At 41.8% G+C, this 21,381-nt stretch overlaps 1 protein-coding gene and 1 pseudogene across 2 annotated transcripts in view; both read right to left on the bottom strand.

The window, feature by feature from the left end:
* The window catches only part of LPGAT1 (lysophosphatidylglycerol acyltransferase 1), a 79,795-nt gene extending 67,679 nt beyond the window's left edge, over nucleotides 1-12,116 (bottom strand). The window contains exons 1-3 of one of the 2 annotated variants that reach the window (XM_065936255.1): nucleotides 11,955-12,116; nucleotides 11,507-11,691; nucleotides 10,308-10,572 (exon numbers count right to left, since the gene is read on the bottom strand). In XM_065936255.1, coding sequence (XP_065792327.1) covers nucleotides 10,308-10,545 — 238 coding nt within the window. In that variant the 5' untranslated portion in view covers nucleotides 10,546-10,572; nucleotides 11,507-11,691; nucleotides 11,955-12,116. The remainder of the gene's footprint in view (nucleotides 1-10,307; nucleotides 10,573-11,506; nucleotides 11,692-11,954) is intronic. The other variant, XM_065936254.1, reaches the window with a different exon arrangement.
* A 2,093-nt stretch (nucleotides 12,117-14,209) lies between these two features.
* On the bottom strand, nucleotides 14,210-14,897 carry LOC136169464 (proteasome subunit beta type-3 pseudogene; annotated as a pseudogene).
* Nucleotides 14,898-21,381: the final 6,484 nt, after the last annotated feature.

The raw sequence follows: 21,381 nt of genomic DNA, 5'->3' as shown, positions 1-21,381 counted from the left end.
ACAATGGAGTATTATTCAGACATACAAAGGAATAAAGTTCTAACACATTATAATATGGATGAACCTAGAAAACACTATGCTATGTGAAAGAAGCCAGACACATAAGAGTACATATTGTATAATTCCATTTGTATGAAAGTCCAGAATAGGCAAACCCATACAGACAGAATAGAGAATAGCGGTTGCCAGGACTTGAAGGGAGGAGAAATGGAGAGTGAGGACTAAATGGTTTGGGGTTTCTTTTGGGTGTGATGAAATGTCTTAGGATTAGTCAGTGCTCATGGCTGTACAATCTTGTGACTTTACTAAAACCCATCAAATTGTACATGCAAATATAGCAAAATTTATGGTATGTGAGTTCTATCTCAATTTTTATATATTTATATATACATATATATTCTTATCATATAGTGACTGAACAACAACAAAAGCTATATTGATCATAAATCTTTGATGATTCAGAAACATCCTGATGTGTTTAAATTTACAGATGTTTTATCCCTTAAAAGTGTCAAACAATGCATACTCCTAATAGCATATGTAAAACATATTTATACACTTGACTCATAATGGTTTCTTAAAGTTTAATGAGTAATAAAAAATTTAGGGGGAAAGGTGTTACTACTTGATCAAATCTAACAGACTTAAGAAAAAGTATAATCTTGTAACTAAAATTTATGCATGCTTTTTATAACACTATTTTTAAATTATCTACACTATAATTTAAAGAAACAAATCAACTAGACTTGCTCTGTTTTTCATATTCAAATATGAAAAGAAAAAAAAATTACCAATTTTTAATCATCTAGGTTTTCCACGACTATATTAAAAAGAAGAAATGAGACATTCTACCTATTACTGAAGCACAAATAACAGGAAACATTTCATTAGACAAGTAATATGGTACATGAAACTTGAAAAACCTGTGACTACAGTTCTTACTAATGGCATTTCATTTTGCAGTTTTCATCACATGCCTCTGCTGTATGAAGTCAGAGCCTGAGGTCACTAACTTTGACTAAGTTAATGGTACAACTCATTAGGATGCAGGCATTGTTAAAGGCCATAAATGCAAAACTATCACATTCCCAGCAGAAATAGACTAGTAATTGTTGCTTGAGTATTTTTTAATGGATATCATTTAAGCCTCTGGGGTCCAGGCAGTAATGTAAGTGAGCAAAGCAGGTCCCGAGGAGGACAAGGAAGGAGTGGGGTCTTGGGTAAACAGGAGAGCACAGGACCATCTAAAGGAGACAGCTGTCACTCAACTCCAGCAAACTGCTGACAGATGTGAGGCCCCAACAGAGTCAGATTTCTCATTTCTCAAGAGCTGGAAACCTTGGTTTCATCTTTCATGTTTTGGGAAAACCCCCTAATTTTGAAATGTTGCCAACTAATTAAAAAAATTGAAAAACTGCAAAGATCAAATAAAGTCCCACTGGCTGCTGAATAAGGCCACTAATTTGCAAACTCTGAAAAGAAACTCTTGAAACTAGTTTATAACAGATAAACTATAAATATGGGCTTCCCTGGGTTCCGATTATAAAAAAATCTGCCTGCAATGCAGGAGACCTGGGTTTGATCCCTGGGTTGGGAAGATCCCCTGGAGAAGGGAATGGCTACCCACTCCAGTATTCCTGCCTGGAGAATTCCATGGACAGAAGAGCGTGGTGGGCTACAATCCATGGGGTTGCAAAGAGTCGGACATGACTGAGTGACTGACATTTTAAAACTATAAATATACCATATGTAATACAGATAATATACTTTTTATATAACTAATATAAATTATATATACTTAATATATTTAATATTATAATATACTATAAATAAGTTTATCAAAATTTGGTAGCACTAGTCACCTTTAAAGTTTTCAAAGCTCAATAGAACAGATCCTAGAGTATAGTATTAATGTTTCATTTCATTCATATTCCTTACTCAAATATCAAGGATAAGTCATTTCTTCCATTCATTTTAGTGACATTTTCTTTCTGTAGTCAAGTGGAAACAGTATTTATCTTCTATATACTCCAGTGATAAGTATTTCAAGAAACAAAACAGTTTTGAGAATCAAAATCCAAAACAGTTTAGGAGGGGAAAAAAAAATGGGGAGGCTATGTCTTGCTTTTGGACAGAAAGAAAGGAACTTAAATATGTAGCAAAACTAGTCTCCACTTTATAATAATCAACTAGTAGTACATTTAAATGGACATAGAGTTGCCTACATTATAATTACATAGTTGAATAAAAATCTTACATTGGCATGAACACTGTAGAGTTATAGGTGTGAATCTTCCTAGAAAATATACATAGCAACAAGGAGAAAGAGAAAAAGAGAACCTCACAAAACTCTTTTCCTGGAAGTACAGGAGAAAAACAAAAATATAAAAATTTCACAATACATGAGATCCAGCTGAGGTCAAACCAAGCTGACATGAGACAGAACCTATACTGGAAGTGGACAGCAGAGACAAACAGAATGTGTGGCATGTGATGAAGAGGGCTCCAAAATGGCAGATCTCAGAAAGCAACGTGAAAATGCACATCCTTAAGAAGAGGGATTTACGCTGGCATGCTGCGGTGGCAAAAAGCCTCCTGGACTTAGTCTGGTTTGGAGAGACAGAGGATTTGTGGCACCACAGAGAACACAATCAGGCTTCATATGTTAAAAAAAAAAAAGAAAAAGAAAAAACTACCTCTGAAATCTGGAAATCTACTCTGGTCCCACCCATACCTCCTACAAATAACTGAATAGGGAAAATCCAGTTCACTAAATCACAGGAAACTAAAGGGAAACTGGCACAGCAATGACTTGGAGATACTGTAAGAAAAACAGTAGAAATGAGCAGCATAACATACCAACTGTCAAAGAATACTGCTAGAAAAACATTACAACGGAGAAAATAAAAATTGTAACTACATACTCTTGCACGAAATTAAGAAAGTAATCAATGAAGTCACTCCAATATAATAAGAATTCAAGGAAGAAATGACTAGACAACAGGAACAAAAGAAGCATAAACTAGCAGAACTCAAGGCAGAAACAGAAGAATAAACAAAAGTATCACAGACATGAAGAAACTGGAAGGAGAACACAGAAAAGAGACACTGCAGAAGACACAGTCAGAGACATTAAAGATAGAAACAAATGAAAAAGTGTTTAAAAGAATCAGAGGAAAATAATAAACAGAAAAGATATAAAAAGGGAGATCCAACAGACATAATTAGAGTCACTAAGAAAGAAAACAAAAATAATCAAACAAAACAAACATTTAAAGAAAACTTTCCTGAATAAAAATAGATCTGAGTCTACATATTAAAAGAGCATACATGTGCCAACGTATCCTACACCAGAATAGCCTAGTAAAATTACTAAATATTCAGTTCAGTTCAGTCATTCACTCGTGTCCGACTCTTTGTGACTCCATGAATTGCAGCACGCCAGGCCTCCCTGTCCATCACAAACTCCCGGAGTTTACTCAAACTCATGCCCATTGAGTCGGTAATACTAAATATTAGAGACAGAATTCATTGGGCCAATAGGCAAAAAGATCAAATCATTAATAATGGGAAAAAATTCAAGTTGGCTTCACACATCTACACAGCAACGTTTAATGCCAGAAGACACTGAACAAACCTGTAAGATGCTCAAGGAAACAAGCAGTGAGTCATGGACTTTATTATCTGCTAAGCCATCCTAAGTGTAAGGCAACAAAAAGAAGTTCTGAAAATGTTGTTAGAATAATATTCCCTTCTGTTTTCATGATTTGTTACTGAGAAACTACCAGATGACAAACTTTAACCAACTAGGAAAAGCTGCAAAAGTGTCTGGGTGAGCTTTACACATATTTAACTGAAAAATTAGGACTAAAAGAGGAAGAGATAAAGGTGATGAAACAGAACACAAACATTATAGTCTATAATAATGTATAAATTCAAATAACAAAAATTAGGTGACGGGAGAAAGTGAGCAGGAAGTATAAAAAGCCGACTCATTACCTTGATGTAACAGCTGGGAGTCAACAGATAGCCTTAAAGCTTACAAATCAAGTAGCATAAGTAAAAGTATACATAACAGTGCAAATGTAAATACAATAGTGAATAAATACTATTCACTACTGACTAAAATTGGGTGATAGAGAAGAGAAAGGGGAAGAGAGAAGAGAATATTTTAAAAGATTTACCTTTTTTCATAGAAGAAAACTAACAGTTACTGTGAACTGTAATATAAAAATATCATATAAAGCAACTAATAAGACAAAAACACAAACCTTCCTAAATATCAAAAGAACAAGAAAGCAAAAAAAAAACCAAGAAAGCAAGGGAAAACTGCACAGTGAAAGACTTAACATTTATATATTTTACAACAGAAAATATAAAATACAATGACAGACCCCAGAAAAAAAGTCTGACATATCAATAAATGTAAATGGATTCAACTCAAGTTGAAAGAGATTTTCAAATTGACTCATAGAGCAAAACCTATCTTCATGCTGACTGAAAGGTACATGTAAATCAAAGTAATTTAAATGGTTAGAAAACAAAAGGATGGGCAAAGATACACAAAGCAAATGTAAACAAAAAGAAAGTAGGAATTTTTTTATTCCAGCTCTTTTTGATTCCAGAATCTGAGGTCTTATCTTCTACCAGAACTGCAAATAATGTTTCATGTGCTTCTGTAACAATATATATATATAGGGTATGCATACATGATTAAATATACCATATATATATCTTAAAACTATATAATAATTACTCAATTATATACAAATATACAATCTTTGAAGTAATACTAGATATCAAATTGCTCAGTTAATAGTATATAAAAATTTTTCCACATAAAAATCAAAATACTTTACTGAGCACTCCTCACCTGTATTTACGTCAAGATCGGCTGTTGATCTAATATCACTGCAATACCTCCCCATCCTGATGACAATCTACTATCTAGCACTCAAAAACTAAAATTTCATTTGAGTTGTTTTCTGAATCTTAAGGAAGTAGGATTTTATGCAATTTATTTATTAAAAATAATTCTGTTGAAGTGACAATTTTTTTAACCTCTTGCAGAAATCCACAGCCATCAGATTGCTTTCAGAAGCTAAAAATCTGTAGTTTCAGAAAGAGATTTCAGGTCTCAGAAACACAAGTATAGGTAGTAAAAAAAATTAAGAAACATAGTAAAAATATAAAGGTCAATAATGGCTCTATAAATACAAAAATACACTCGTGGCAACATCAACTCAGTTAATGCATATGAGGAAGTAATTGTGAAATCTGTGTTTCAATTTCAATATCAATAACAAAAGGAGAGGATAATAATAGTACCAACTTGATAAGAGTGCCCTCAGCATCAAATGACTGAAACTCAACAAACACTGCTTGGTTTACATTGCAATAAATGTTAGCTAACATTATCATCATAGAGATGCAAATTTCAAACTGATGCATTATTCAAATCTTTTAAATCTATTATAATTACTGATGATAGAATTAGCCCCACAGACAAATATTTCCCTATGAAAAAAAAAAGAATGTAAAGTTGCTCCTATCCTAAGTTCCCTGTTTCCTCTTGGCTACCACCTACCTCTGGGGCAAGATCAGCAGCCCTTCCTCTTTGATCCCATGGTAAAACTCCATTAAGCCTTATACCAGGATGTGCTCATTGTTAGTGGCACTCACTGTCTTTCCGACCAAAGCTGCTGTGAACGACTTAAAGTCATAATTTATGTCTTACGCACCTGTTCCCACACAAACTAGAAGCTCAATTAAGGTGTGTTAAATTAACGAATGTGGTATTGTGGTCAGTGTGTGTGTGTCCGTACATGTGTATGAAAAACAAGATCCAGTTCAGGGTTTATATTCTGTGGATTGCAATGATCTTGATAACAGACTGAGCTGCCTTAGCTGCCTACCTTCCTGAAAGTTCTGATATCAAAATTGGGAAGGTAGGCAGTGGACTTCCCTGGCGGTCCAGTGATTAAGATGCCACGCTTTCAAGGGCAGGGGTTGGGAGGTAATGGAAGGTCAGCTAGGACTAAGAATGAAAAGAAGGGATTCATTGAAAAAGAAAAACAAAAACTTAGAACACTTATAGAGCACCCTGTGAGCATCAGGCAATGAACTGGGTTCTAGTGGTATAAAGAACACTACCTCTCTGTCTATAGGGAGCCCATAGCCACCGGGCACAGAGCAGGTAAGGCTCTCCCTCCTACCAGTTAGGTAGCGATGTTAAAGTTAAAGCTAGATCAAGACAGCTGACTCTCAAAATTCTAAATTGCAGTTTTCTTTCCACCAGAAGAATGTCTTTCAAATGCTGACAGGGCTCACAGCAAAAAAAAAAAAAAAAAGAAAGAAAAAGAAATCTGTAGCACTGTGACTCACTCCAGTATTCTTGCCTGGAGAATCCCATGGACAGAGGAGCCTGGCGGGCTACCATCCATAGGGTCACAAAGAGTCAGACATGACTGAGTGACTAACAACAGCCACCCACCCAGTACAAATACACATACTTTTGATCTTTTCTATTTCACGTCTTTTTTTTAATGTTCGTCCTGACACATTAAATAGGTATACAGCTCAAAGGTGGAAAAATCCTACGCTAGATTAAAACTCTTAAATGTCAGGCAGACAAAATTCATAATAAATAATTTTCCTCACACAATGAATATCCCAGCAAAAAAAATGTAAAACACTATCAAATAATCAAATAGCCCCCAAAGACTAACATGGAGCCATGACAGCTGTCCCCTGGGGAGTGGGAGGAAGCTAAACCTAATCTCCATCAGCCATCCAAGTAAATACCCAATCCAAGAGAAACGAGGATTGTGAAGCAAAGATAACTTGGTGCTAAGTCCCCTGGCACTTCGCTCTCCTCCAGCCAGACTGTGGCCCAAAAGACTCCCCCCATCCTGCATAAGAAATTTTGGAGCTTCTAATTACAGTGAATATTTTTTAAAGGATTTTGTGTAAGAGGCTTTAATTAGATGTGTTTGGGTGGGGAACAATGTATTTATTAAAAGAAGAGAATGAAAATCATAATAATCTATTTTAAATAAACATATTATTTCAAAGGACTATTGAGATTTGCCAATCTTCACGTAAACTGAAGATGAGGGAGTATGCTGATTTATCCTGGCTCTGAATAAAGCAGGTAGATGTGAATCATTAAGGAGTAGGTCTTTTGGTTTGCTTTTAAAATAAGAGAGCAAGGCAGTATACAACTTTCCGGCAACTCACAACAATCATCATTACCTAGTAGCAAACTAGAGATGAAGAAACCCCAGTGTCCTCAGGGTTCTTTCAAGAAAAGTGTTCCCCTGAACAGAAAATGCAAAATCAGAAATGGGCAGAGAGACCAGAAAATCCTTTTCCCTCTTCTGGGTCCACAGATAGTACTCCAGCTCTGAGAAAACAAATCAAGTACAAGAACACCTAGTTAAGTTCTTAGACTTAACTAGTCTCACCATTCTCTATCCAAGAAGTATGTTTGAGTTTAAAGGGCTCATTTTTTGTGTGATATTTGCCTCAAATTAAAAGACAATGTTATAAAACTTTAATAAATCTTCCTGTCTTCCCCAAAAGAAATCTGTTTAGAATTATGTTGAGAAAAACATTCTTTTATAAAGATAAAATGCACTTTTTCTAAGAAATAGGAAAAAGTCACACCTACTATTTATCAGCTCTATTCAATAGAACTTCCTGTGATGATGGCAATGTTCTATTATCTCCACTGTCTACTACAGTAGCTACCTAGTACTGAGCACTTGGAATGTGGTTGGTGTGAATGAGAAACTGAGTTTTAAATTTATTTCATTTTGATTAATTTAAATAGTCAAATATGGCTGGCAGCTACTATATGGGGCAGTGTAGATTATATAATCCACATAAGTCTTCAGCAACAAAGCTGAGTAATTCACTTACCTTAGACTGAATGTCACAACATGAAAATTTGATATTCTATCAGTTCAGTTCAGTTCAGTCGCTCATACCAGTATTCAGTTTTCAGTTTCCTAGTTAATAGTTAGCTAATTAACATTTAAGGTTTCCTTAGAAGTGGTTTTTCACCAAAGTCTGGCAATTTTTATTCTGAAACATAAACATACTAGATATGCTGAGCAGCACTGCTTTGGCAATGCTCAATTTTCCATGTGTGAAACTTAAAAACAGGGAAAGGGGAAGGGGGGAGAAAAACTCAAGCCCACCCTCTCCTTGATACAAAAGTAAGAAATGAAACATATAATCCAAACAAAGCCCAACACAACCTCCCTGTGGGTATATCTGCTCATCAACCCCTGCTTATGTTTGCTTCTTTAGACCCAGTTGTGGCTTTCAACAAAAGTCATTTCTACATTTGTTTGACCTTGTCTGTGTTCTGTTATGATCAGACTCTTGAGAAGTAGTCTACCTATAGGAAGACTATTTAAAATGCACATCAAGATATTCTATATTTAAATGAGACAAACCAATCAAATAGTCAAAAAGCAGTACCTTGGAGGAAAATAGATGCTTCAGAGAGACTAAAATATGCAGAGCATGCCAAGACCACCTTCCAAGCAGGTGGCCAAAGAAACTGCGTGGTTTTATAGGCAGCAAGGAAGAGACACTCCAAGAAAATATGCTTAAAAATATACTGCAGCCTTGCTGTAGCCATAGCATAATTAACTTTAACTTCAGTCAGCACCACTGCACTCCTTACAATCTCAAGGTCAATGCCAAATTATTTTTTTCCAGCTTCTGATCATGCTAACACTTACACACAAATATTCCACACACACAGGCACAAATGTTTCAATAATTTCATTATTTTTAAGTAGAATGAACTTCTAGAACTTATATCTAGAAATACTATGAGCTCATTTAAAACAAGCAAACTTAAGTATACGGTGCAAAGAACAAACCACTAGTACCGCATAGCATATTGGGGGAAGCTCAGACTCTACAGAGCAAAGCGATTCTATGACAGCAGTGCAGCATAGGTAAAAATTCAGCACCATAGACAAAAACTTCATTTTCACTTTGTTTTCTTTTCTCTCCTGCTACTGCTGCTACCACCAGGTCCCCCCAGAGAGGACCAGAAGTTCACCTACCATATCTAAAGACCACTGGAATCTCAACAAGACACATAGCAAAGAAACAATGCGTATACTATCCCCAGGGCTTCGGGTCTTGCAGAATAATAAATGGCATTGCCAGAAGGAGAAAAGGCTTCATCTGGGGCAACTAAGAGCACTCTAACCTGGCAAGAGACAGTCAGACTTCATAAAGGCTATGTGCTGTCAGTGCCCTTGTGTGTGTACATAAAATCTGCAGATGTCGCCTGGCAGAGGGAGACAGAAAATTTTAAGTGGGGATCTGCGATGCTGTTCAACCCTAAAAGTACCCTGCTCACTCTTCCAAGATATGAGCTACAGACTCCACTGACTGCAGCATCTGTGGCACTATATCTAAGAAGTTAATCAGTTATAAAAATTCTATGATAAAGCCTCAATGTCCAAGACAAGGGCCAGAAACCTCAATGCTTTTTTCGTTATCCTACTTTTTAGGGGGGAAATGTCAAATAAATATAATAGTACACAATTTTCACAACTGGGGCACAAGTTCTCAAAGTATGTAAGGTTTATGAGCAGAAAATAAACACTGGTTCTCCTTCAGTTCTTTAAAAGTTCGCTTTAGAATAGCATTACTCTTGCAGAAATAAAAATCTATTAAAAGACACTCTGAAGATACATTAGCTTAACAGGGATAAAACTTAATTTCTTACATTTAATATTCTAATATAGAATTATCAGATAGGATATAGATTCTAGTAAACAAAGGAAACATACATAACAGAAAAAAGCCACCCTTTGCTTGGCTTCAAATGTGAACACAAGTACAACACACCATTAAATGAAACAACTTTTATTAAACTATCTTAGCACAAATATGGCTCAGTACTTTTTCTTAATGCCCAATGATTAGGAGCTGAACATCATGCCTCTTCATTTTATAACTTCTGAAGTCGTATAAAACTCACTCCTACTCTTCTAGGACAGCTTACACTGATGGGTTTTAGTACATATCAATCATTAAAAGCCATTATTTAAGGAATTTATCAATATATAATTATGAAATTATACTTCTGAAAATATCCTTTCTCAATTAGAATTCTTTAAAAAAAAACTCAATAGAATTGTTCTCTGTGTTTACAATAGTCAAAGCATCTTCCACTTGAAGTGTAATGTACATTTAAAACATGACTCCTGATTTAAGGCAAACATTACACATTTTTAAATATGCATTTTAAAAACTGCTCATGCTCTCACCTGTATATCCAGCATACCATCCCCAAGAAGCCACCATTCCTAAAAGCCATTTGTACATCATTCCTTCAAGGTACCAGAACCGCTTGCTGTCCAGCAGTCGAAGGGGAAGAAGCACGATTATGTAGCAGACGTAGGATGGAATCGCAACCAGGTTGTTGGCGACCATGAAGGCAAACCTCATCAGGGCTTTCACCAAGATCCAGCCCAGCCACGGAGCTTCTTCCAGAGTCACAGCCATTCTCACATCGAAGTCTCTCCCGTCTTGCTGAGGTGAAAAGAAAATTCATTTAAAAAGGAAAACGGAGTGAACACATCTAGACAGTCACTAATAAAGAAATCACCTCCGGCACAAAAACAAATGAAAAAAAAAAGAAAAAGAAAAGAAAAAAAAAAAAAAAAATCGAGATCTAAAGCGTTTCCCCCGCGCTGTAGTACCTCAGCGATCCGTCCGGGAAATTCCAGAGGGGGACGGACAGCCAGCGGAGGAGGAGCCCCACAAGGTCAAGGGAGCTGTTCACGGAGGCACAGGCTATGTCATAATATATTTAGCAAATGATAACACTATTCCCACCAACTCCTCAGCGGCCGGCCCGCAACCGCGTGTCACTGCAGTGTTCCGCTGGACTTTGAGGAAGAAGCAGCACAGCGACCTGCCTCACACGCCTTCAGCAGCTCCCTAACTGACAGGAGTGAAGAGAAGGCTGAGGCGGGCACCTCTCGATGCGGATCGGGACCCTCACCACCACCCTTCCGCACTGATTCATCCTTTAAAACGGTCTCTCGCATTAGCGGGGGAAAAAAAAAAAGAGTTACGCTAAAATGGTTCATTTGCCGCAAATCTGGTCTGGCGTTCCTTTTTTCTTAGGTGTGTGGAGGAGGGTAGGGGGAAAGGAGAGGGACCAGAAAAGCGGGCAAAAGGGTGAGCGGGTGAGAGGAAGAAAGTGGGCGATAATAAGGCGAAAAGGAGGAAGAACGGGAGTAGGGGGAGGGGAGCGGCGGCGGCGGCGGCTGCTGGAGGCGCAGAGCCCGGGATGACGAGCCCCGTCCGCGGCCGGAGCGCAGGGGAGCCGGGGATGATGAAAGAAGCCGGGAAGAGGCGACCGCGGCGCTTCAGTCAGGGGGGCGGCTGGGGCCGGCCGCGGGGTCCGAGGTGTGGGAGGGGTCGGGGCCGGAGGTCTCGGCCCGCGCGCCGGGCTCACCTCAGCTGGCGCGGGCGGCGGGCGGTAGAGCGCGGGGACCGGCGGGGCCGGGGGTCGGCGGCGGCGGCGGCGGCGGCGGCGGCGGCGGGTATCCTCGGCCGGGGGGTCGCGGTCATGGACGCGGCGGCGGCGGCCGAGGTGCGGCGCGAGCGGGAGCGAGGGCGCCCTACTCCCCTCGCGGCTGCCTGCGGACAGAGGGGACGGAGGGGACTCAGAGGCCGGACCTGTCACCGGGGCGGGTCCCAGGGAGGCGGGCGGATGCCCCGCGCCCCCGCCTCCTCCTTGGGGCCTACCGCGCCCTCGTCCCTCATGCCGCCGCCGCCGCCTCCTCCCCGGGCCACGCGACGACGACACCCGTTCCCCGCCTGCCCCCCACCCACCCCACAGCGCCTCCCGGGGCCCAGCTTGCGGCAGCCGCGGGGCCTGCGCCCGCCGAGCCCGGACTCACCTCGGGCCGGCCCGGCCCCGGCCGGGGCTGCGGGAGCCAGAGGAGCCGGAAGACTGCATGGCTGGCGGAAGGAGGAGCGGCGCGGCCCGCACCCGGCCCCCGGCGGCGCCGAGACTCGGTCCCCGGGGCCCGGCCGCGTTTCGCCGGGCTGGCGGGGAGGGGCGGCGGGGAGGAAGCGGCGGGAGTCGGCGCTGCTGCAGAGCCGCCCCCAGAGCGCCCTCTAATGAAGGCGCGGCGGCCGTCGTCCGCCCGCCCGCTCGCGCCGCCGCCGCCGCCGCTGCCGCCGCCGGGGATCCCACTGTCCGTGGGTCGAGGCCCTTGGGGCCCGCCCGGTCCCTAGGCCGGGACCTGGCTCAGCCCGGGACCGAGGAAGAGGGCCGCTCGGAAAGATCTAGCAACGAGCTCCAGCCCTTCCACCACACGAGAAGGATTTGGTTCAGATTTAGAACCGCTTTTCTGCCGAAACAGCGGTTTTTCATTGTGAGGGCTCTCTCTCTTCTTGACAGACCCGATCACTGCCCAGATTGGGAAACTGCCCTCCTCGAAGACTGAATGCCCTCTTTTCTTTCCTAATGAAACCCAGCTGCTCTCACGGCTTTTCTTCTGACTCTCTCCAGAGGATTAAGGTCTAGAGTTTAAAATCAATTCATGTTAAGTGCCAGAACTCTTGTTCCTGGAAAGCACATGGAACATTAATGACAGTTACAATGTCCCATCCATCCTCCTACCCCCTACCACCGCCCCCCCCCAAAAAGAATCCAGTTGGAATGAGTGGTCTACACAGAGACACCAAAATTTGGTTAGTCGAAGAGGGAAAAGCAGGTAGGCGGTGACTGTCATTGAACGAGTGCTCAAAAATCAGTGTCCATAGGTACCCCTGGACAGGGCTGGGTCATTCCCAAGATACTGTAGTTGCAAAGGCTGGACCACCAGAAGAAAAATAGAGAGAGAGCCCAACGACCTTCCCACCTACACATTGTCATATGGCCTACTGTTGCTGCTGCTGCTGCTAAATCGCTTCAATCTTGTCCGACTCTGTGCGACCCAAGATGGCAGCCCACCAGGCTCCTCGGTCCCTGGGATTCTCCAGGCAAGAACACTGGAGCGGGTTGCCACTTCCTTCTCCAATGCATGCATGCATGCTAAGTCACTTCAGTCATGTCCGACTCTGTGCGACCCTATGGACAGCAGCCCACCAGGCTCCTCTGTCTACGGGAGTCTCTAGGCAAGAATACAGGAGTGGGTTGTAATTTCCTTCTCCACATATGGCCTACTAATTTTCGGTATTTTTTTTTTTAAGTATAAAATCTTGTTGTATCCCTTAATTACATTTGTAAATTGAGTAGGGGGCACTTTTTTTTTTCCTGCTCCTGGTGAACTGCCATATTTAAATCAGAATGCCACTTACTCTTCCTACAAAATGTTTATCACTGCGTTTGCTTTGAACTCTGAATGGCCTCTTTCTTTCTCTCAGTCCTTCAGCTCCTCTTTGGCTCACAGGTGAAGGAAAGAAAATTCACCTTAGGGACATGTGAAAGATTATTTCCTATTCCCTTGGGCGATGAGAAAATATGAAAGCACAGGGCCTGGCTGGAATAGTTGATTAGATTTCTTTCCATTTATTATTAATTTGTTTTTATTTATAGATGTTGTTTATTTCACCAATATTATATTCTAACTGTACAGGGCATAAAAAGGCACAGGCCATGTCTGATATCTTTCTGTATAAGTTCAAGTGATGAATAGCAATAGACAAATTAAATATGACCATTCTATTCTTTGTATCAATGTTTCCTTTGAGAATTTAGGTGCCAAGGTAATGGCATCTTAAAGTAAATCTCATGAGAAAAATAATATATGTACTGTTTATTGATTGTTTAAAATATGTCATAGTATTACTAAGTGGGTAAGATAGGTGAGACACATATTTCTTCTGAGAATCAAGAGTAAACTCCCTTAAGATTCCATTAGGTCCATCCCATTCAGCATTCCCCACATGCTGAAAAATGCTGGCTGACACCTGGGAAGACATAACCTATGATGTGATCTGTACCTGGTTTTTGGATTACAGAGCATCTGCCAGAGCTCCAGATACACCAGCACTTGCTGAGATGTAATTAGTATCAATCAGTCATGCCCAGAAAAGGGCCAGAGGTTGGGGAGGACCTTTCACAGCAGGTGTCAAACTTTAGTGTGCAGAAACATCACTTATGGTGCCTACCAAAAAGAGAGATTCTTGAAAAATTTTCTTTTTTTTTTTTTTGAAAGAAAATCTTTTATTAAAAAAAAAAAGTGGGCTCTGAGAAGAGTTAGTCCAGGCGGGCCTTCAGTGTCCTCGTGGTGATTTTGTCCTTCTCAATGATGTGGACAATGACTCCCATGCCTGACACTGCATCCCTGTCCACAGCATTCAGCATGGTTTGTGAGATGGTTTCAAACAGGTGTTCTGGATCCATGTTGGGCTCCCAGAGGGACTCGCACATCCCGTACATTTGTTCAGTGCAGGTACCACTGACTACAAAGTCATCGGTCACCATGGGGCAGCCAATAAGGTCTAGAGAGCAAATGAAAGGCTTAAAGGTCTTCGGGTCCAATCCAGCAATGACCGGCTCCATGTAGTAGGGCCCAAACCGTTTCTCGTACAAGAGGTTAGCCACCATGCTCATGAGGGTGTAAGGTTTGATCTGCCGGCCTTCCTTCAGCTCATACAGGTTCAGCCGGAACTTGAGGCGCTGGGCAACTGTCTGGACGTCGGTGGCAAGACCCGCCAAGCCGATATACAGTCGGTCGCCCATGGGAAAGATCTTCTGGAAGTCCGTGGTCACCATCTGGGCCTGGATTCCGAAGCGCCTGTCAGCAGCGATGGCCACACAGTTCTTCCCCTTCATGGCCATGACGGCCCCTCCGTTATAGGACATAATAGACATGATTGTGGTGTGTTAGGACCTCAGAAAAATTTTCATACTCTAGGTTCAGAGGAGCTGGAGAACCTGCTTTAAAACAAAAAACCAAAAACCATAGGTGGTTCTAATGCAGGCAGAGTAGGCAGATCTTGCTTTAAGAAACTCTGACCGAGAAGTATCCTGAGATAATCACCTTTTCTTGACCTTTCATGATTTTAAATAATTCAATCATATCTGTTCTCAACTATACTAGTTTGCTAGGGCTGCGACACAAAATATCACAGGCTGGGGAGCTTAAACAACAGAAATTTATTTCTAGCACTTGCAGAGGCTGGAAATCACAGATCGAGGTGTTGGCAGGGTTTGTTTCTTCTGAAGCCTCTCGCCTTGGCTTGTGGATGACCATCTTCCTGTCTATTACCATAGTCTTCTCTCTGTGTGCGCAGGTGTCTGGTGTCTGTCTTGTGTCCCAATCTCTTCTTTCCAGGACACCAGTCCTTATACTGGTTATGTTGGATTAGCACCCACCCTAATGACCCTATTTAATTTAATTACCTCTTTAAAGACCTGTCTCCAAATATAGCCAGGTTCAGAAGTACTGAAGGTTATGACTTCAATATATGAATTTTAAGGGGACAAGATTCACCCATAACATCCTCCTTCTACTCTTTGGTGGTGGTGGTTTAGTCACTAAGTCATGTCTGACTCTTGTGACCCCATGGAATGTAGCCTGCCAGGCTCCTCTGTCCATGGGATTCTCCAGGCAAGAATACTGGAGTGGGTTGCCATTCCCTCCTCTAGGGGATCTTCCCAAACCAGGAATCAAGCCCGGGTCTGTATTCTCTTACCCTACATATAATACCTCCCTCTGGCCTACATTTTTTTCCTCCACCATCTTTCAACTTACTGAGGCAGCCTTCTGTGATGTTTCTATAGGTTATTTCCACAATACCACAGGCAGACAGATGTGTAAAGGCTCTGAACAATTGTAACAAGAAGATTGGGATGACCAGTTCTTTAGGACAGAAGATCTGTAGAAACAGGGGCCTTCTTCAAAGATTAACTAGCCTCCAGTCCCCTCTCCAACTACCTTAGAGCTGGCTTTATCAAAACACAAACATAAATTGAGAATTTTGCAACCTTTCTATATAGTACAGCCCAATAGGGGAAGAAGGAAAACATAGAGACGCCACCCTATAGCCACAGGAGTTATAGTTTCAGTTTCAAAGCTCACATTTGAACCACAAGAGGATGGTCCTTTGAAAGAGAAATATGACTTCTTACATTTCCAGGAGTCTCCAGACATTTTAAAATGATTTAACCATGACACCCAAGAAGATTTAATTCCATCCATCTGGTCCACATGCACACAGCAAATTAGGTTATAACCAAGGAGGGGCTCCCTTGGGCTGAAGAATCCTTCTGGGCCCTCTCTTTTTCCTGGTGGCAATTAAAAAAACATTTCAGCTACCTGTGCCAATTTCCGCACTAAAGCTCCACTGAACTATTTCTATCTAGGGTAAACCCAACCAGCAGTTTCATAAGCATTTAGTGACTTGACAAAGACCCCCACATCACTAGACGCAGTTGCAACCTAGAAATTAGCCCCTAAGACAGTCATGCATTCTGAGCATTGTCACATTTAACTTTAGACAAAAAGGGAGATACATACATATCTTGAAAAGGAAAGTGAAGCTTGAAAGGGTTAGTCGCTCAGGGGTGTCTGACTCTTTGCAACCCCATGGACTGTAGCCTGACAGGCTGCTCTGTCCATGGGATTTCCCAAGCAAGAATAGGAGTGGGTTGCCATGCCCTTTTCCAGAGGATCTTCCCAACCCAGGGATTGAAGCTGGGGCTCCTGCATTGCAGGCAGATTCTTTACCATCTGAGCTACCAGGGAAGCCTAGCACATATACGTCTACATATATATGTATATGAAATATACCATATAATTTTTCTTCTATATTAGTATCCATAATCATTTTATATGAAGTATGTTAGGGCTTGTAACCTTACCATTTTTTTAGGTAAGACTTGACAGCAGCCTTATTTAAGCCATTTCAGCAACTCTTTTTATTAACAAGGTTGACTTAAAACAATACTGTGAAGTAAACAATTTTCTTTTCCTTCCTATGTCCCTCTCCTGTTCAATTAATTTCCCTTTCCCCCCTTGATAATGAAACGATCCCTAGTTTCCAAGGGGTACTGAAGACCCCATCTAAGACCCCCACCCGCAACAGACAACTCTCTAAGCTAGAACCTGTTTTCTCACTTATCCAACATTGCATTTCAGCCCTGTCTTTCTTGTCTAGTGGGGTAAACTAATCCCTGCTGAGTGGCTAATGACTGAAACCCACATTCCCTCTTCCTAAAGTATTAACATTTAATAAAGGACTTCCTTAAAAGCATTTCTATTGGTAGATTCCCAGGTACTGTATTGGAGAAGTATTCCTGTAAGATATTTTGGAGAGTCTACTTCAGCAAGTTCCTTTGCTGATAGAAGCTACAAAACCATGTAGTACCAGTAAGAATAAGACAAATCCAAATTTAAAATTGGCTTTTCCTAATGTAAGAACTGAAATAACTTGATATTCATGATTATGTTACAATAGTAATAATAGTTGACATTTATTAATCACTTTCAACACTGCCGGCCCTGTTCTCAGTGCTTGCTTTCCAGGCATCAACTCATTCATTCGTCACAAACACCTTATAAGGACCATATTGTCACCAACATATTCAGTTCAGTTCAGTTGCTCAGTCATGTCCGATTCTCTGTGAACCCATGGACTGTAGCACTCCAGGCCTCCCTGTTCATCACCAGCTCCTGCAGTTTACTCAAACTCATGTCCATTGAGTTGGTGATGCCATCCAATCATCTCATCCTGTCATCCCCTTCTCCTCCCACCTTCAATCTTTCCCAGCATCTGTTCAGTTCAGTTCAGTAACTCAGTCATGTCCAACTCTTTGTGACCCCATGGACCACAAAATGCCAGGCCTCCCTATCCATCACCAGCTCCCAGAGTTTGTTCAAACTCATGTCCATTGAGTTGGTGATGCCATCCAACCATCTCATTCTCTGTCATCCCCTTCTCCTCCTGCTTTCAGTCTTTCCCAGCATCAGTGTCTTTTCCAATGAGTCAGTTCTTTGCATCAGGTGGCCAAAGTATTAGAGTTTCAACTTCAACATCGGTCCTTCCACTGAGTATTAAGGACTGATTTCCTTTAGGATGGACTGGTTGGATCTCCTTGCTATCCAAGGGCGAGTCTCCTCCAACACCACAGTTCAAAAGCATCAATTCTTTGGCACTCAGCCTTCTTTATAGTCCAACTCTCACATCCATACATGACTACTGGAAAAACCATAGCTTTGACAAGATAGACCTTTGTTGGCAAAGTAATGTCTCTGCTTTTTAATATGCTGTCTAGGTTGGTCATAACTTTTCTTCCAAGGAGCAAGCGTCTTTTAATTTCATGGCTGCAGTCACCATCTGCAGGGATTTTGGAGCCCCCAAAAATAATCTGTCACTGTTTCCACTGTTTCCCCATCTATTTGCCATGAAGTGATAGGACCAGATGCCATGATCTTAGTTTTCTGAAAGTTGAGTTTTAAGCCAACTTTTTCACTATCCTCTTTTACTTTCATCAAGAGGCTTTTAATTCTTCTTCACTTTCTGCCATAAGGGTGGTGTCATCTGTGTATCTGAGGTTATTGATATTTCTCCCAGCAATCTTGATGCCAGCTTGTGCTTCATCCAGTCCAGCATTTCTCATGATGTACTCTGCATATAAGTTAAACAAGCAGGGTGACAATATACAGCCTTGACATACTCCTTTTCCTATTTGGAACCAGTCTGTTGTTCCATGTCCCGTTCTAACTGTTTCTTCTTGACCTGCATTCAGATTTCTCAAGAGGCAGGTCAGGTGTTCTGGTATTCCCATCTCTTGAAGAATTTTTCAGTTTGTTGTTACCCACACAGTCAAAGTCTTTGGTATAATCAATAAAGCAGAAGTAGATGTTTTTCTGGAACGCTTGCTTTTTTGATGATCCAACAGATGTTGGCAATTTGATTTCTGGTTCCTCTGCCTTTTCTAAATCCAGCTTGAACATCTGGAAGTTCATGGTTCAAGTACTGTTGAAGCCTGGCTTGGAGAATTTTCAGCAATACTTTGCCAGCATGTGAGATGAGATCAATTGTGTGATAGTTTGAGCATTCTTTGGCATTGCCTTTCTTTAGGATTGGAATGAAAACTGAGCTTTTCTAGTCCTGTGGCCACTGCTGAGTTGTCCAACTTTCCAAAATCGTGGCATATTGAGTGCAAATCTTTTAGGATTTGAAATAGCTCAACTGGAATTCCATCACCTCCACTAGCTTTGTTTGTAGTGATGCTTCCTAAGGTCCACTTGACTTCATATTCCAGGATCTCTGGCTCGAGGTGAGTGATCACCCCATCATGATTATCTGGGTTGCAAAGACCTTTTTTGTATAGTTCTTCTGGGTATTCTTGCCACTTCTTAATATCTTCTGCTTCTGTTAGGTCCATACCATTTCTGTCCTTTATTGTGCCCATCTTTGCATGAAAATTTCCCTTGGTATCTCTAGTTTTCTTGAAGAGATCTCTAGTCTTTCCAATCTATTGTTTTCCTCTATTTCTTTGCATTGATCACTGAGGAAGGCTTTCTTATCTCTCCTGGCTAATCTTTGGGACTCTGCATTCAAATGGGTATATCTTTCCTTTTCTCCTTTGCCTTTCACTTCTCTTCTTTTCATAGTTGTTTGTAAGGCCTCCTCAGATAACCATTTTGCCTTTTTGCATTTCTTCTTCTTGGGGATGGTTTTGATCATTGCCTCTTGTACAATGTCATGCTGGGGCAGCTATGAGGAGATACCCCACAACCAAGGGCAGAGAAGCCCCAGCAAGATGGTAGGTGCTGGAGTGGTGGCTGCTTGGCACTGGAGTGACTTTGAGGAGATACCCCATGTCCAAAGGCAAAGGAGACACCCCAGCAAGATGGTAGGAGGGGTGAAATCACATTTAGAATCAAACCCCATACCCGCCAGAGATGCTCAGAGGTCTCAAAAATAACTTGTGCACACCAGGACCCAGAGACCCCACAGAGGCTGAGACAGAACTGTGTTTGAGTGTCTTCTGTAGAGGTACAGGTCAGCAATGAACTGCTTCAGGGGCAGGGGCTCTGGGTGCAACAGACCTGGGTGTGGCATAAGCCCTCTTGGAGGAGGTTGCCATTAACCCCACTATAGAGCCACCAGAAATTACATAGGACTGGGGAAACAGACTCTTGGCGGGCACAAACAAAACCTTGTGCACATCAGGACCCAGGAGAAAGGAGCAGAGACCCTACAAGAGACTGACCCAGACTTGCCCGTGAGTGTCCAGGAGTCTCTGTGGAGGTGTGGGTCGGCGGTGGCCTGCTGCACGGCTGGGAGCACTGAGTGTAGCAGTGTATGCATGAGACCTTTTGAAGGAGATCCATTATCCGCATTACCTCCACCATAGTTTGGCCCCAGGTCAAACAACAGGGAGGGAACACAGCTCCACCCATCAACAGAAAATTGGATTAAAGATTTACTGAGCATGGCACCCCCCCCCCCCCATCAGAACAAGACCCAGTTTTCCCCTCAGTCAGTCTCTCCCATCAGGAAGCTTCCATAAGCCTCTTATCCTTCTCCATCAGAGGGCAGACAGAATGAAAACCACAATCACAGAAAACTAACCAATCTGATCACACGGACCACAGCCTTGTCTAACTCAATGAAACTATGAGCCATGCCATGTAGGGTCAGCCAAGACGGATGGGTCATGGTGGAGAGTTCTGACAAAACTCAGTCCACTGGAGAAGGGAATGGCAAACCACTTCAGTATTCTTGCCTTGAGATCCCCATGAACACCCACACTTTACAGGTGGGGAAATTAAGCAGGTCACTTAGGTGGCAAGTGGCAGGGCTGCAACTCAATTCCTATTCTCCTAGACCACACACTACAGTGCCTCTCTAGGAGAGGCTGGTAGAAAAGTTGTTCTCCACTAAGAGTGTGAGAGAAAGAGAGAGATTGACAGGAAGTTTCAGAAGATGCTACTCTTCTCCAGCCTCATCTCTTGTCATTCGCTTCTCACACCTTCCCCTCCCTCACAGTGTGGGTACACCAAAGTGCTCACCATCTTGAAAGAATGACCTGTGAAACTTCACACATACAAACTCATGCATTTTTTTGCTAGTTTGCTTGTTTGTCTACGCTTTTCCCTTCTCTATGTCTTTCTGATCCTATTCATCCCTTGTGGTCCAGCTAAAATATCAAAGGATCCATGACCCCATCCCCACCCCCAGAATTCTCCCTCTGTGTCCATTCTTATATCCCAGCGCCTATTGTATTGTAACAAGCTAGGATATTTTATATTTTAGGTTGTCTGTTGAGAGTAGAGGTTCCATATCACCTGTCTCATTATTTTTTCCTAATGTCTAGCTTAGTGTCTTATATTTGGCAGGAAAAAATTTTTGAATTCA

Source organism: Muntiacus reevesi, chromosome 5, assembly GCF_963930625.1.
Source record: "Muntiacus reevesi chromosome 5, mMunRee1.1, whole genome shotgun sequence".
NCBI lineage: Eukaryota > Metazoa > Chordata > Mammalia > Artiodactyla > Cervidae > Muntiacus > Muntiacus reevesi.
Note: the sequence above shows the minus strand (reverse complement) of the source record. Positions and strands in the feature narration are given on the sequence as shown.